The sequence below is a fragment of the Ranitomeya imitator genome, chromosome 2, assembly GCF_032444005.1.
Source record: "Ranitomeya imitator isolate aRanImi1 chromosome 2, aRanImi1.pri, whole genome shotgun sequence".
NCBI lineage: Eukaryota > Metazoa > Chordata > Amphibia > Anura > Dendrobatidae > Ranitomeya > Ranitomeya imitator.
Window position 1 is genome coordinate 823227109 of NC_091283.1, and position 16990 is coordinate 823244098.

The 16990-nt window shown below is 51.7% G+C and overlaps 1 protein-coding gene across 1 annotated transcript; it reads left to right on the forward strand.

Annotated features, from left to right (window-relative positions):
- Nucleotides 1-33: 33 nt before the first annotated feature.
- SLC25A28 (solute carrier family 25 member 28) lies at nucleotides 34-16261 on the forward strand. The gene is made up of 4 exons (XM_069753988.1): nucleotides 34-451; nucleotides 8011-8239; nucleotides 11685-11741; nucleotides 14301-16261. The coding sequence occupies exons 1-4, from the start codon at nucleotides 164-166 to the stop codon at nucleotides 14813-14815; spliced, it is 1089 nt and encodes a 362-aa protein (XP_069610089.1). The 5' UTR covers nucleotides 34-163; the 3' UTR covers nucleotides 14816-16261.
- Nucleotides 16262-16990: the final 729 nt, after the last annotated feature.

The following is a 16990-nucleotide window of genomic DNA, read 5'->3' on the forward strand; positions in this document are numbered from 1 at the left end:
GTGGCCAACCAATGGGCGCAGAGTGGGTGTGCGCGCGCTTTGAGGGGGGCCTCCCCGAGTTTGCGGGCGTTTCGGTGGCGCCACCACGGCGGTGTCGGGTCAGCAGCGGCGCTCGGGGGCCCTCAGCGGCGGCGGCCGGCGGGAGCAGCCCGTAGACTGTAACATGGAGCTGGAGGCCGTGCTGAAAGAACGAGGGGGCGCGACCGCCGGGGATCCCGCCCGGGTGCTGGAAGCTTGGGTGAAGCGTGGATGGCCGGCTGGTGGCGCAGACACCGAACTCATCGCTGCGGAGTCTCCGAGCATGGGCCGGCCCCGGGAGCTGAGCGCCAAGGGCGACGAGCTGGAGTACGAGGCGCTGCCGGAGGGCTCCACAGTCAGCACGCACATGCTGGCCGGGGCCGTGGCCGGGATCATGGAGCACTGCCTCATGTACCCTGTGGACTGCGTGAAGGTGAGAGCCGCGAGGGGACGGGCCCACGTGTCCGCAGCAGGGGGCGGCCATCACTGCCTGCCGCGACCACTGCCTGCCTGCCGCGACCACTACCTGCCTGCCGCGACCACTGCCTGCCTGCCGCGACCACTGCCTGCCTGCCGCCGCGACCACTGCCTGCCTGCCGCGACCACTGCCTGCCTGCCGCGACCACTGCCTGCCTGCCGCGACCACTGCCTGCCTGCCGCGACCACTGCCTGCCGCCGCGACCACTGCCTGCCTGCCGCGACCACTGCCTGCCGCTGCCATCACTGCCTGCCGCGACCACTGCCTGCCGCCGCCATCACTGCCTGCCTGCCGCGACCCCTGCCTGCCTGCCGCGACCCCTGCCTGCCTGCCGCGATCATCACTGCCCGCCGGCGCGACCACTGCCTGCCTGCCGCGACCACTGCCTGCCTGCCGCGACCACTGCCTGCCTGCCTGCCGCGATCATCACTGCCTGCCTGCCGCGACCACTGCCTGCCTGCCGCGATCATCACTGCCTGCCGCCGCGACCACTGCCTGCCTGCCGCGACCACTGCCTGCCTGCCGCGACCACTGCCTGCCTGCCGCGACCACTGCCTGCCTGCCGCCGCGACCACTGCCTGCCTGCCGCGACCACTGCCTGCCTGCCGCGACCACTGCCTGCCTGCCGCGACCACTGCCTGCCTGCCGCGACCACTGCCTGCCTGCCGCGACCACTGCCTGCCTGCCGCGACCACTGCCTGCCGCCGCGACCACTGCCTGCCTGCCGCGACCACTGCCTGCCGCTGCCATCACTGCCTGCCGCGACCACTGCCTGCCGCCGCCATCACTGCCTGCCTGCCGCGACCCCTGCCTGCCTGCCGCGACCCCTGCCTGCCTGCCGCGATCATCACTGCCCGCCGGCGCGACCACTGCCTGCCTGCCGCGACCACTGCCTGCCGCGACCACTGCCTGCCTGCCGCGACCACTGCCTGCCGCTGCCATCACTGCCTGCCTGCCGCGACCACTGCCTGCCTGCCGCGATCATCACTGCCTGCCTGCCGCGATCATCACTGCCTGCCTGCCGCGATCATCACTGCCTGCCTGCCGCGATCATCACTGCCTGCCTGCCGCGATCATCACTGCCTGCCTGCCGCGACCACTGCCTGCCTGCCGCGACCACTGCCTGCCTGCCGCGATCATCACTGCCTGCCTGCCGCGATCACCACTGCCTGCCTGCCGCGATCACCACTGCCTGCCTGCCGCGATCACCACTGCCTGCCTGCCGCGACCATCACTGCCTGCCTGCCGCGACCATCACTGCCTGCCTGCCGCGACCATCACTGCCTGCCTGCCGCGACCATCACTGCCTGCCTGCCGCGACCATCACTGCCTGCCTGCCGCGACCATCACTGCCTGCCTGCCGCGACCATCACTGCCTGCCTGCCTGCCGCGACCATCACTGCCTGCCTGCCTGCCGCGACCATCACTGCCTGCCTGCCGCGACCATCACTGCCTGCCTGCCGCGACCATCACTGCCTGCCTGCCGCGACCATCACTGCCTGCCTGCCGCGACCATCACTGCCTGCCTGCCGCGACCATCACTGCCTGCCTGCCGCGACCATCACTGCCTGCCTGCCGCGACCATCACTGCCTGCCTGCCGCGACCATCACTGCCTGCCTGCCGCGACCATCCCTGCCTGCCTGCCGCGACCATCCCTGCCTGCCTGCCGCGACCATCACTGCCTGCCTGCCGCGACCATCCCTGCCTGCCTGCCGCGACCATCCCTGCCTGCCTGCCGCGACCATCCCTGCCTGCCTGCCGCGACCATCCCTGCCTGCCTGCCGCGACCATCCCTGCCTGCCTGCCGCGACCATCCCTGCCTGCCCGCCGCGATCACTTCCTGCAGCTCAGCGGACCCTCCTCCTGCCTGAGCTGGGGGTCTACCATGCTCCAGGTATTGCAGCGCATCGTGGTATCACAGGCACAGCACATCGTGGTGTCACGGCGCATCGTGGTGTCACGGCGCATCGTGGTGTCACAGCACCCCCGCCATCCCGGTACAGCACTCCCATCATCCCGGTATTAGGGTATGTGCACACGTATTCTGGAGGGCTGCGGATTTTTCGCAGCGGATTTGGAAAAACCGCAGTGCAAAACCGCTGTGGTTTTTCCTGCGGATTTATCGCGGATTCTACTGCGGTTTTACACCTGCAGTTTTCTATTGGAGCAGGTGTAAAACCGCAGTTGAATCCGCACAAAAAAAGTGACATGCTGCGGAAAATAAACCGCTGCGTTTTTGCGTGTTTTTTTCCGCAGGATGCGCACTGCGGATTTCGTTTCCCATAGGTTAACATGGTACTGTAAACTCATGGGAAACCGCTGCGGTTCCGCAGCGTGGGCACATACCCTTACACCCCCGCCATCCCGGTATTGCACCCCCGCCATCCCGGTACAGCGCTCCCATCATCCCGGTATTACAACCCCTGTCATCCCCGTACAGCGCTCCCATCATCCCGGTATTACAACCCCTGTCATCCCCGTACAGCACTCCCATCATCCCGGTATTACAACCCCTGTCATCCCGATACAGCACTTTCATCATCACGGTATTACACCCCCACCATCCCTGTACAGCGCTCCCATCATCCCGGTATTACAACCCCTGTCATCCCCGTACAGCGCTCCCATCATCACGGTATTACAACCCCTGTCATCCCTGTACAGCACTTTCATCATCACGGTATTACACCCTCGCCATCCTGGTATTACAGCTATTACAATACATCCTGGTATCACAGCACCCTCGGTCATTCCGGTATTGCACGAGAAATTGACATTCTGCTGTCTGGGAAGACGCGCCGCATGTCCGTTTCCGCGAGTGATCCATAGGCGTCTGTGGGCGCATAGTGGGCATGTGGTTTCTTGAAATCCCCTTCACTGTGCTGTAACGTCTGGATGTTGCTGGTTTGATGCATAAGTGCGCAGCGTCCAACCTCCTCAGCAACTCCGGATCGTGTGTACATGCCCTCAGTGAATGGGAACGCTCCTCAAAACCCATACTTTTATTTTAATGTGAAGCTCTGAATGGTTTAATACAACGTATCAGTGAGGATCGCCCGGGCCGGCAGGTACCATTGTGGCCGGTGATGAGTGGATGTCACTATTCAGTGACCGCAGGCGGAGATCTTGGTCAGAGGTGGAAATGCAGAGTGTTTGTGAGTCTCAGAACTGTGAAATGCGTCGGTCACTCGGACGGTACATTTTATACCTTTCGGGGTCCGGATTTCCTGTTGCTGGAAAGTCAGAGATCTGACAGGTTGTATTGTAGATCGGCACCAAATACAACAACCGCCTCTGCCCCTGCAGCAATGGCAAATTAACAAATGCGCATTGTATGAGGCTGCGTCTGCTTATGTAGGGGGAGCTGCTGATGGCTGCAGGGGAGACGTCTGCATTTCTTTAGAGGCGAATATTCTGGGCACCAATGCAAAGCGTGTAACCAGGTGCCGCGGCTATCAATTCACTACTGGAATTATAGGAAGAAGTCGCCTCCAGAAGCGCCAGGGCCTGGGGGCAGCTGCTATCTCTGTAGTCACCACCTTGTGTGATCTGGTGCCCACCTTTTTGCCTTGTCACTAAGGCTACATTTTTCCCAGAGGAGAGTTATGGATGTGGCCGTAACTTTCCCTTTTAGACCCCTTTAATCAGAGGAGGGGACCGCACAAGTCCTGCCAAATCCAAGTCCCGGACGGGCCGGCGGCTCTCTGAACCCGAGTGTGACCGCTTCATGTATCTCCATGCAGCTGTTGCGCTCGGGTGGGGAGAGCCGCCGGCCCGTCCGTGCACCGCGCTCTGATTTATATGGCTGACTGCACCCTTAGACTGGTTATAAAGACGCACCCCCCATATTGCTTGTCGGCCATCTTTCCCAGGCAGCTACAAGTGACAGTGTGCACATAGTGTCAGTACGAGGCGGTGGCCTCCAGGTCTCCGGTCACATCCTGCATGGGTTGGCAGGGTGTGTAGATCCTGCTGGCACTGCCATGTTTGTGTGCTGCACCTCTGGCTGGCACCCATGTGGGTGTGCGGCACGCCCGTCGCCATCTTGTAAAGCTCTCTGGGTGCTGCCAGCAGGAGACTCTGCGTTTGTGCCATCATTATAGCGTTAAGTAATTAGTCCGCGGGCGCGATCACTGTTAATTTTCATGATAAACCGGTTTGGCGTTTGCACGCAGATTAAAAGCAGCGGGTAACCGGATCCCAGCACTAATCTGAACAAATGTGTGAGCTTTACTGGGAAACGATACTGGGAAAGCTGCACACAATGAGGGCGATTATAGTGAAGCTGCAGCCGGTGCCAACCGCGGGCAGAAGAGAAGCGGCAAGTGTGAGCAAGTCAGGCGTAAAGATCTGCCATCCCTGTGCAGAAATGGGCATGCCTGCATCCGGGAAAGCTGGGTGATCACCAATGTGACTGCCACGCAGGGGGGTTATGCCTGTGACTCTGGGTACCGCTGCTCTTAAAGGGGCTCATTATTTGCCTCTCACATGGCGCTGTGCATCCTCTGCATCGTAACGGGACATCTGTGGAAGGTTTTGCCCCCTGATGTTTATCGGTGTGATCTGTTCCATGGCGTGTTACATTGGATTACTGTCCGATGGCATGTGACTAGGATGTGACCTCACTTACTGACTGCTGGGGGTCCGTTCTCTGGGACCCCCGATCCTGAGAACGAAGAGGACGACCTGTTATCTTCACAGCATTGCCAGGAGCTGCAGCAGGCCCTATACATTCAGCAACAGGTGTCCCCATAGGAAGAACTGAAGGTGACCAACGCTGCTCGCCCTTGTCTGCTACCTCCAGCATGTGGTGGTGGGGTCAGACCTCTTAGAGGGGTTGTCTACCTTTTTGGGGACCTTTTTTTTTTTTTTTTCTCGTGAATGCATTTATTTTGAGGTAGAAATAATTTTAATTACAAATTTTGCAGCTTTTGTTTTCTATAACCTCTGTTACTGTCTATTGCTGGCTTCAGTAAGGGATAACCAAGAATACGTCGGTGAGATCGGACTGATGGGAGAATTTGTAACTTTAATATATCTTTTTCTAAGCTCCTCACCACTGATTTGACCACAGACCAAATTAAAGGGGTTGTCTGGGACTTTAACATTGATGACTTATTCTTAGGATAGGTCATCAATGATCGTTGGGGGTGCAACGCCCGTCACACCGGCCGATCATCTCTTCCCAGTGTCAGTGGTGGCCGTAACTGCTCAGTCTCGATTACATCAGCACTGTAACGCACCATGCAGCTATCAGAACTGGCGTGTGATGGGCACACAGCTGTATGGGGCGTTATGGTGCAGATATTAGCTGGCTTGTGATGGGCACACAGCTGTATGGGGTGTTACGGTGCAGCTATCCGAACTGGCGTGTGATGGGCACACAGCTGTATGGGGTGTTACGGGGCAGATATCAGAGCTGGCGTATGATGGGCACACAGCTGTATGGGGTGTTACGGGGCAGATATCAGAGCTGGCGTGTGATGGGCACACAGCTGTATGGGGCGTTACGGTGCAGATATCAGAGCTGGCGTGTGATGGGCACACAGCTGTATGGGGTGTTACGGGGCAGATATCAGAGCTGGCGTGTGATGGGCACACAGCTGTATGGGGCGTTACGGTGCAGATATCAGAGCTGGCGTGTGATGGGCACACAGCTGTATGGGGCGTTACGGGGCAGATATCAGCTGGCGTGTGATGGGCACACAGCTGTATGGGGTGTTACGGGGCAGATATCAGAGCTGGCGTGTGATGGGCACACAGCTGTATGGGGTGTTACGGTGCAGATATCAGAGCTGGCGTGTGATGGGCACACAGCTGTATGGGGCATTACGGTGCAGATATCAGCTGGCGTGTGATGGGCACACAGCTGTATGGGGTGTTACGGTGCAGATATCAGCTGGCGTGTGATGGGCACACAGCTGTATGGGGTGTTACGGGGCAGATATCAGAGCTGGCGTGTGATGGGCACACAGCTGTATGGGGCGTTACGGGGCAGATATCAGCTGGCGTGTGATGGGCACACAGCTGTATGGGGTGTTACGGTGCAGATATCAGCTGGCGTGTGATGGGCACACAGCTGTATGGGGCGTTACGGGGCAGATATCAGAGCTGGCGTGTGATGGGCACACAGCTGTATGGGGTGTTACGGTGCAGATATCAGCTGGCGTGTGATGGGCACACAGCTGTTTGGGGCGTTACGGTGCAGATATCAGCTGGCGTGTGATGGGCACACAGCTGTATGGGGCGTTACGGTGCAGATATCAGCTGGCGTGTGATGGGCACACAGCTGTATGGGGCGTTACGGGGCAGATATCAGCTGGCGTGTGATGGGCACACAGCTGTATGGGGCGTTACGGTGCAGATATCAGCTGGCGTGTGATGGGCACACAGCTGTATGGGGCGTTACGGGGCAGATATCAGCTGGCGTGTGATGGGCACACAGCTGTATGGGGCGTTACGGGGCAGATATCAGAGCTGGCGTGTGATGGGCACACAGCTGTATGGGGTGTTACGGTGCAGATATCAGCTGGCGTGTGATGGGCACACAGCTGTTTGGGGCGTTACGGTGCAGATATCAGCTGGCGTGTGATGGGCACACAGCTGTATGGGGCGTTACGGTGCAGATATCAGCTGGCGTGTGATGGGCACACAGCTGTATGGGGCGTTACGGGGCAGATATCAGCTGGCGTGTGATGGGCACACAGCTGTATGGGGCGTTACGGGGCAGATATCAGCTGGCGTGTGATGGGCACACAGCTGTTTGGGGCGTTACGGTGCAGATATCAGCTGGCGTGTGATGGGCACACAGCTGTATGGGGCGTTACGGTGCAGATATCAGCTGGCGTGTGATGGGCACACAGCTGTATGGGGCGTTACGGGGCAGATATCAGCTGGCGTGTGATGGGCACACAGCTGTATGGGGCGTTACGGTGCAGATATCAGCTGGCGTGTGATGGGCACACAGCTGTATGGGGCGTTACGGGGCAGATATCAGCTGGCGTGTGATGGGCACACAGCTGTATGGGGCGTTACGGGGCAGATATCAGCTGGCGTGTGATGGGCACACAGCTGTATGTGGCGTTACGGGGCAGATATCAGAGCTGTCTCACATGACTGGGACAGAATAGTTTACACACAAAGAAAATGGTGAAGGGTTTTTGTTTTTTAAATTTAATAGCGGCTAGATCTTAAAAACAATGAGGAACTGGACAATTGTAGAGCCCTCTTTTTTTGTTTTTTTGTTTTTGTTTTGTATAAAACAAACAAAACTTGCTTTATCCTGTGCCCTGAACATTTTTGTAAGCGGAGAGTCACTGCTGTAGTTTTGGCAGGCAACAGTGAATGGCAGAGCCAACCAGGTGGCAGGGTGGTGTTGGGCAGGAGCTGGGTGGGTGCCGATGTTAGAGCTGAAATTTCGACATTCACTTTGATATATATCTAATAGACAGGATATTGCAGGAAGCGTGTAGCTGGGGATTGGTTATTATAACTTTCTCTCCTCTTGTTGCAGACCCGCATGCAGAGCCTACAGCCTGATCCCGCCGCACGCTACCGCAACGTCATGGAGGCCTTATCCAAAATCATCCGCACCGAAGGATTCTGGAGGCCGATGCGAGGAATGAATGTTACAGCCACAGGCGCCGGCCCGGCCCACGCTCTCTATTTTGCCTGCTACGAAAAACTAAAAAAGACTTTGAGTGATGTTATCCGCCCCGGGGGGAATAGCCATATAGCTAATGGTATTGATGATTCCTGTCCAACATAATGCTCAGCGGTTGTGCTTTTTTTTTTTTTCCCATTTTTTTTTTTTTTCCTAAAATTTGTATCCCTGTAACTGGAGACTTTGTACAGAGGATCTCACGGTGCACTCTCAGGGAGTAAGACCCTAAAAAGATAAAACTCTCTGCAACTTTCCGTAATCCGTGCCACGTAGCCTATCCTGCCCTATTAGTCGTAGTAGGAGTTGTCCGTTATGTAGTTGAGCCGTGGAAGTGGAACACCGGTTAATTTTTCTTCTTGAGTGTGTCCAAAGTTCACGTGGCCAAGTGTCTTATGAACATTAACCCCCCCGGGTGGTGTAATCACAAGACTGTCGTGTTGTAAGGAGCTGCAGCGAGCTCAGAGGTCGATCAATGACGATATTGTTCCTTCGACGCTCACGCTGATGTGACTTTGCTGCTGCACAGGATCCGTCAGCGGCACCAGGCGGAGGGCGCTCACATACACGGCTCCGCATAGCTGCTCTGACTGTGTTCTGCAGAGCGGTGCTGTGGCATGAGACATGGACGTGTGTGGGCGCTGGTCATCGGTCACCCTGCTCGTTGTAATGGCGCACGAGTCCATGCCGGAGTGCATCTTCTTTCTGTGTCACATAAGGGTCCCAGGTTTCAGGAAAAAGTTAAAAAATAATTAACCAGGAAATGTAGCGTTTTATAGTAGGGATTTGGGAGACTTGAATTTGTTTTATTGCAAAAGGAGTTTTGCAAGAAAAGTGTTTTTTGTCCCCATCGTCTGTTAAAAAAAACCCACTCTGACATACTCACCCTCTGCTGCTCCCAGTCATTGGCCTGCCGTGTGTCGGAGCGGCGTGGGGTGAGTGTAACGGAGTTTCTTTTTTTTTTTTCTTTTTTTTTCATCTGGAATATAAAAACGCATTTTCTTGGAAAACTCTTTAGTGTATGTTCACCTTTGAGATTCATCATGGACTTGATATCAAGTTAGAATTTTCTATGCTCTATCCCAGGGGTTCTGAGTGGATAGTAATAGTGATGAGCGAGTGTACTCGTTGCTCGGGTTTTCCCGAGCACGCTCGGGTGATCTCCGAGTATTTGACTGTGTGGAGATTTAGTTTTCCTCCCAGCAGCTAGATGATTTGCGACTGTTAGACATTTTGATTACATGTGGGGATTCCCTAGCAACCAGGCAACCCCCACATGTACTCAGCCTGGCTAGTAGCTGTAAATCATTCAGCTGCAGTGATGAAAACTAAATTTCTGAACACTAACAAATACTCGGAGATCTCCCGAGCGTGCTGGGGAAAACCCGAGCAGCGAGTATACTCGCTCATCACTAGATAGTATGCGTTGTGAATCTGTTCTTGATTCAGTGGGGTATAAGGGCACTCCTGCTTGACCCCAAATGTTAGTTTCCTTTTTTAAACACTGCTTTTCTTACTTAACCTGTACTGACTGGTAGTGACATCATGTCTTACAGGGGGGCTCCTGTTGTAAAGTGATGGCGTATGATAGCACTAATTTTGGCTGCTCCTGGCAGGGTGGCTGCTGTATGGAGTAATGGCTTCTGTTTGGGGTACTGCAGCCAACCCTGTTCATGCAGTTACTGTGCAAGAAAGAAAGTGTCACAGCGTCTTTATTTTCAGGTTATGTGGTTCTAGCGGTCAATTACAACCAATAATGTGATAGTTATCCTAGTGCTGTACTATGGCGGGGGTCCACCTTACAGGACCCTCTCTTCGGCTGTATCTTTGATTGCTAAGTTTCTCCTCCAGCAGCAGAAATGTCTATGCAGGCAGGGGCAGACCACATCAGAGCTGGTGTCCGGTCAAGGGTTTTTTTTTTCCCACCATAGGTGATGAAATCCTATCTATTGGAAAGGTGATAAATGTTTGGTTGCTGGGAACCCACAGATCCCTTTATGGGGATAGCCTTTATCATTGTGAATGGAGGATCAGCAAGCACGCACCTCTATGTTCCACTTCAGCATGTATAGGGCCATTGGCCTCCGGCTTAGTGATCTGTCGGACCCCCAGCTATGATCATTGCTGGATAAATGATTAGTATAATTGGTAGTAAGAATCTGAATAACTGACCATTTTCGATCAACCAGTACTAAGGAAATGCTGGAGTATCTGGGTGTGAGTGCAGGGGTAAGTGGGAATGTCAGGGGGATATGTATTCCTATTATTGATATTTAGGGGTGCATGGCCCATTAATGAGGATTGTGGAAATATTGGAGGGTATTTGAGCCTCTGCATTTCTGAAACTAAATCTACAGAGTGATTTGCTGCCTTAGATTTTCTGCCATTTAGGGGGTCTGCCGCAGAGATCTTTGTACACTCTGCTGTTGTTGCATGCTACATTGCATGCACTATATGGCGGCTATAGGGCCTATAGATCCCTCATATCGTTCCACTCAGCTGCCGTGTTCTAGCAGTGCCGCACTATTTTACTGCATGCATGTTCTGGAAGATGTAATATTTAGTCTTAATGCAGGAAGAAAACAGTGCTGTCCGTAAATGTCTTATCGTCGAATTCTGTAATTGTATAGAGAACAGGACATGATGGCACTCCCCATCAGTGCGAGACAAGTAAGGCAACGTTGGAGCTTTCTGGGCGCTGCTCACATCACGTTCTAGGTCTGCGGTGCCAAATAAAGTTATGACCGTGTGCACAATATATGAGGGGTTATAACGTTATTGGGCATCGATCATTTCCAATGTGGAAGCAAGTGGTGCTGGGTAACCCCCCCCCCCCCCCTTTAGATTCAGGGAAATTCTGAAATGGTGATCAAAGGTGAATTCACACTCGGACTGACCCCCACTTAAGAAATGCACGTCTTATAATAAATGGTATAACATAAGTGAAAGCCCTTAATGCCTGCTGTTGGCCATTAAACCTAGTGATGACCAATGCCTTGTACCAGCTTACCACCAGGATAGGACGTCTCCAGTTCCATGAAATGTTTGGCTGGCGGGGTCTGTACAGTGAGACCCCCACCACCATCACTACCTTTGAGAATGAAAGTCTTGCATTTCCGTGTTTTTTCTATATGTGGTATCACACTGACAGAGAGATGCTGGGAGAGTCCACTAAAGACTACTGACCCCACCGGATACCTCTGACCTGTGGCTTTTATGTGGCTGGAGATGGTTCCTTGCTGGAAACTAATATGGTACCAGGCGTTGTTCTGTAGGTCCCTTCCGTATGGAGAGTGCCCCTGGCAGCCATGTATAAATGTGTGTTATTCGTCAGTTGAGGGATGCCATGCTTTAAGGGTATTTGCTTCCAACTCCTCCGTAGATCCTCGAGGGTTGGGCTTGGAGTGCATTGCTCTTGTGTGATTGGTCGACAGATTAGGGTGATCACAGCTAGCCGTTCCCCTGATGAGTTTAACCCTTTGCTGTGACGCCGCTCTCCCTCACTTGATGCAGTTTTTGTCTTCCAGGGGCCGCAGGATGTGTAGCGACACTGTTGCACGACGCAGCTATGAATCCAGCAGAAGGTGAGAAGTTAGTGCACCCGGCGGCTGCAGCGCTGAGTGTAGCGTATACAATCACGGTATATGCCACAGGCAAGGGGCTACTGGCCCCCGATTATTTTTACTATGTGTATGAGCACCTCTATAAGCACCATGGGACCATATAGCCCAAGGTCCGGTCCACCCTCCCCTGATATAGAGCCATGCAGGAATCTCCTACAGTGTGATTGTGTCCTTTTCCGTAATGACATCGCCCCGGTTGCATGCAGACCTGTCTTCACTGACATCACGTGTGAACAGCTCTCATCTTCACCCCACATTTCTCCTGGAAACCCTCTGTTCTGCTGGGGGAGTTTTCCTTCTACTCAAAGACTCGATTTACCTATTTTTATTGATCGTAGTCTTATTAATGACTCCCTCCTCCATAACATGATCTCGGAGCTACACAGATCCCAGCATCATAATAGCAGGAATGTCCATTCTCTGTGCTGCTGGTAGATTCTTCCACAGGCCTCACTTCGTTAAAGGGAATGTGTCATCAGAAAATAAACTATTGATAAATCAGGTTTTTAGGTTACCGTAAATGTTTTTAAAGGGTTTTTATTTTTTTTCAATCCAGAGCGCTGTCTAGACTAAAGGGAAAACACAGAAATTTTGCAATTTGCCACACTGCCCTCTAGTGCTACTTCTAGACTTATGCTTCTTGTCCTGTACAGAAGAGTTTTTAGCAGTCTGTCATTAGACAAAATTACAATGAGAATACCTCTATATACAGTACATAACACAGGATCCACCATTTACAGTAGATGTCACAGCTCACCTCCTCCTCCTGTACAATGACTGATAACACCTCTATATACAGTAGATCACACAGGATCCACCATTCACAATAGGTGATGTCACTGCTCACCTCCTCCTGTACAATGACTGATAACACCTCTATATACAGTAGATCACACAGGATCCACCATTCACAATAGACAATGTCACAGCTCACCTCCTCCTTCCATACAATGACTGATAACACCTCTATATACATAAACACTTTATGGAATACATACCAGTCACCAGTAATTATTTTCCCAATAAGGGATTAAGTATCAAAAAGTAATGGGACTGAATCGGATCATAATGGACAAACTGCCTATTCATTACGAACAAACTATCCATACAAACGCAGTTATAAGTCCAAATATGTGCAAAATACAAAAATCTTTATTAATCACAACAGGCTAAAAGACAGCAGATAGGAATGGTCCCCGTGCTAACCTCAGCACGTACTAAAAAGGAACGGGTGGGTGCAAGAGAATTATGTCAATGGTATCAACATAAATAATACCCATACAGAGTCCTCATCAATAGGTCGGTACCATCATTTATACATAATGGCAGTAGCAAGTATCAGCAAATAAGGCAGATGTACAAAATATTCATACCAATCAACGTGAAAGCACACTGGTGGGTTTGTATGGATAGTTTGTTCACCTCTATATACAGTAGATAACACAGGATCCACCATTCACAATAGGTGATGTCACAGCTCACCTCTCCCTTCATAATGACATTTGGCCAGATTAGCACATGGTTACATAAGACTTCTATACAAACAAATAGGATCTGAGACTATTGTGCATAATGACAGTATGGAGAGCAGGAAGTATTTAGTATTTGGTCTAGTGGTGAGTGTGTAAATTGCAAGATTTTTGTTTCATATTATTAGAAATACAAAAAAACTACTTAAAACCTATAAGGGTAGGTGCAGACCATCAGTAAACGCTGTGGGTTGGACGCTGCATATTTGATCAGCGTCCAGATGTTACAGCATAGTGGATGGGATTTCTTGAAATCCAATGTCCACTATGCGTCCACAGACGCCCACGGGGACGGACATGCGGCACATCTCTCCAGACAGCAGCATGTCTATCTTGTGGAGACTATCATCTCGCAATAGAAATTTCACCCATAGAATGTATTGGATGTGGTGAATCTGCCCGGTTCAGTGGACACATGCGGATTTACCTCCGTTCAAGGACTGTAATATAATCCTCGCACAAGAAATACGGCTGTCTGTCTTCCCCTGTACACAGACTTAAGGGGAAAGTTGAGGCTGTTCCTGCGGGCGATTCAGCTGCTTTATATGAACAGAGCAGCTCTTTCTCTTCTGAGCTGCCCTGTTGACGGGCGTGACTGCCAGCAGTTAAGCAATGGGTAGGCGACTCAATCAGCCTGACTGTGGCAGTCACGCTCCATCTAGAGAGGGTGAGAAGCCGCTGCTCTGTCAACATAACGTCAGCAGACTCAGCGGGAGAGATCAGCGCCGGACACAACAGGAAGGTGTGTGGCAACTACCTGACTGATAGTCCTTAGGTCCGTAGTACAAAATGAATTATATATATTCCTGGAAAACCCTTTTTTTATGGGAATGTTTGTTTAAGATGGAAAATTTCATTTCTGAGATTTTTCTTCCATGCATGGTGCAACCCGTGATTGTTTTCTAACTTTTTTTTTTTTTCTTCTTCACTTGGGCCCTGTCCGGATTTGGTGTTTGCCTCGCCCTCGGAATCCTCATTCTGTTCTCCAAAGTGATCAAGCAGAGGATGCAGATGTACAATTCCCCGTACCGGCGAGTCACTGACTGTATGAGGGCGGTGTGGCGGAACGAGGGCGCTGGTGCCTTTTACCGAAGCTACACAACCCAACTGACTATGAACATCCCCTTCCAGGCCATACACTTCATGGCGTACGAGGTCCTGCAGGAGAAACTTAATCCTCACAGACAGTACAACCCGACCTCTCACATGGTCTCCGGGGCCTGTGCGGGAGCGGTGGCCGCCGCCGCCACCACACCACTGGACGTTTGTAAGACCTTGCTGAACACGCAGGAATCTCTGGCCTTGAACTCCCCGAGCGGACACATCACAGGCATGGCTAATGCCTTCAGGACGGTTTACCAAATAGGCGGCGTGACTGCTTACTTCCGAGGGGTTCAGGCCAGGGTCATCTATCAGATGCCTTCCACGGCCATCGCGTGGTCTGTGTACGAGTTCTTCAAGTACATCATCACCAAGCGCCAGGAGGAAAGGAGGGCGAGCCGCTAACGAGCAGCACTACCAAAGCACACCATTCAGACAAGCTCCGGGCACTGTTATTGAGATGTCCTCAGACTTTTTAATGTTTTATCTTACCTGTTCTTAGCATGAGGAGACCCCCTCTGTCCTCCACCTAATACAACGCGCAGAACAAACCAATAGAATGTCTCATTCTTAACCAGTTTTGACCATCGATCTCTCGATTTGCGTCAACATGAATGTCAGCACCGAGCATCACCATGGCTCCAGTGACCACCGTACACTATGGCTCGAGTGACCACCGTACACCATGGCTCCAGTGACCACCGTACACCATGGCTCCGGCTCCAGTGATCACTGTACACCACGGTTCGAGTGACCACCGTACACCATGGCTCCAGTGACCACCGTACACCATGGCTCCAGTGACCACCGTACACCATGGCTCCAGTGACCACCGTACACCATCACCTCATTGGCTTCACTTACTACTGTAGTGTCTAGGTCCAGAGAAAAATGCTGTTTGGACCTCTCCTATACATGTGCCAGGCTGGAAATGGCCCTTTTTGATGTTAACTGGAGTTAGCACCATCATCTCTGCACCGAACCGCGTGCATAAATATCTAGAAATGTCTGTTACAGCAGCAACCCAACGAGGCGCATTGAAATCTTCCCGTAATCCTTGAGCTCAGTAATTTTTTACTAAAGTTTTCCAATTGCAGTGTCCTTAACAGAGTCACCAAGGCCGTTGTCATCACGCACATGATAAAGCACTTATTCCACTTTGGTGACTAGAGACTTTTTTTTTTTTTTTCGTTAGGAGATTAATTTTTTTGGCTAACTTACCTCCTGCAGCCATTTTTTTTTTTTTTTTTTTTTTTTTTAAATAAGATAATGTCTTCTCTGTTCCAAGTTTAAAGACGACCCAACAAGATGACCAGAGGCTCCACTACGTGCTGCTATAATGCGCACCTTGGCAGTAGCGTGTCTCCTGGGAGCGTACGGACCAGGCCTTGTTCCTGCACATATCGTAGTATCGCAGGGAGGGTAGACACGTCTGTTTCCTGGAAGAGATGCCTTGTTTTGTATTTTGCTTACAGTAAATATGCCTATTTGACTTCTAATGACTCCTTAATCGATGCGCACACAGTTGTCCCCCTCCGTCATTTGCCCATCTGATTGACCATGGATGCGCGACGTCATCTGCTGTAGTCATCTCCACGTAACCTGGGGAATGTTTTAGTCTCCTCCGGACCTTTATTATTTTGCAGTCTGGGTTTTTTATTTATTTTGGTGTCTGTTTCATTTATCGTTTCCCGCCTCGCGTTTTCTCTAGCAGTATATAACAGCATTAGGGGCTGCGGACGGACGTGTACTTTTGGATTCTGGGACTGCTGCTCTTTATGATCTCATCCAAACCTGCTCTCTGACTATCCTGGTCCAAATGCACATTAAAAAAATTGAGACCATAAATAACTATTTTGGCTGTTTTTTTTTTTTTTTGTTTGTTTTGTTTTTTTATTAAATATCTGAAATTATTCATAGCAGGAAACTGCGTTATTCCCAGCCACGTAGTTGGTTCTCTGGGGGGTGGTTTCTACATACACACGTGGTCAATATTGTTGGTACCCCTCGTTTTGATGTCCGAAAAAACCCACAATGGTCACAGAAATAACTTTTATCAGATTCAAGTTATAAATAAAAGATCTATGAAAATGAACAAATGAAAGTCAGACATTGCTTTTCATCCATGCTTCCACAGAATTAAAACAAAGAAAATAAAACTCATGCAATAGGCCTGGACAGAAATGATTGTTCCCTTAACTTAATATTTTGTTGCATGACCTTTGGAGGCAATCACTGCAATCAAACAGTTCCTGTAACTGTCAATGAGACTTCTGCACCTCTCGAAAGGTATTTTTGCCCACTCCTCAAGAGCAAACTGCTCCAGTTGTCTCGTGTTTGAAGGTTGCCTTCTCCAGACGGCAGGTTTCAGCTCTTTCCAAAGATGCTCAATAGGATTTAGGTCAGGGCTCATAGAAGGCCACTTCAGAATAGTCCAATGTTGTCCTCTTAACCATTCTTGGGTGTTTTTACCTGTGTGTTTTGGGTCATTATCCTGTTGCAAGACCCATGACCTGTACCTGAGACCAAGCTTTCTGACACTGGGCTGCACGTTTCTCTCTAGAATCCCTTGATAGTCTT

Excerpts from the sequence above, each read along its gene's own strand:
- SLC25A28 (XM_069753988.1), top strand. The coding sequence starts at position 164 with ATGGAGCTGGAGGCCGTGCTGAAAGAACGAGGGGGCGCGACCGCCGGG. Across the intron at positions 8,240-11,684 it reads GAATAGCCATATAGCTAATG|GGGCCGCAGGATGTGTAGCG; the intron begins GTATTGATGATT and ends TTTGTCTTCCAG. Across the intron at positions 11,742-14,300 it reads AGCTATGAATCCAGCAGAAG|TGATCAAGCAGAGGATGCAG; the intron begins GTGAGAAGTTAG and ends TGTTCTCCAAAG.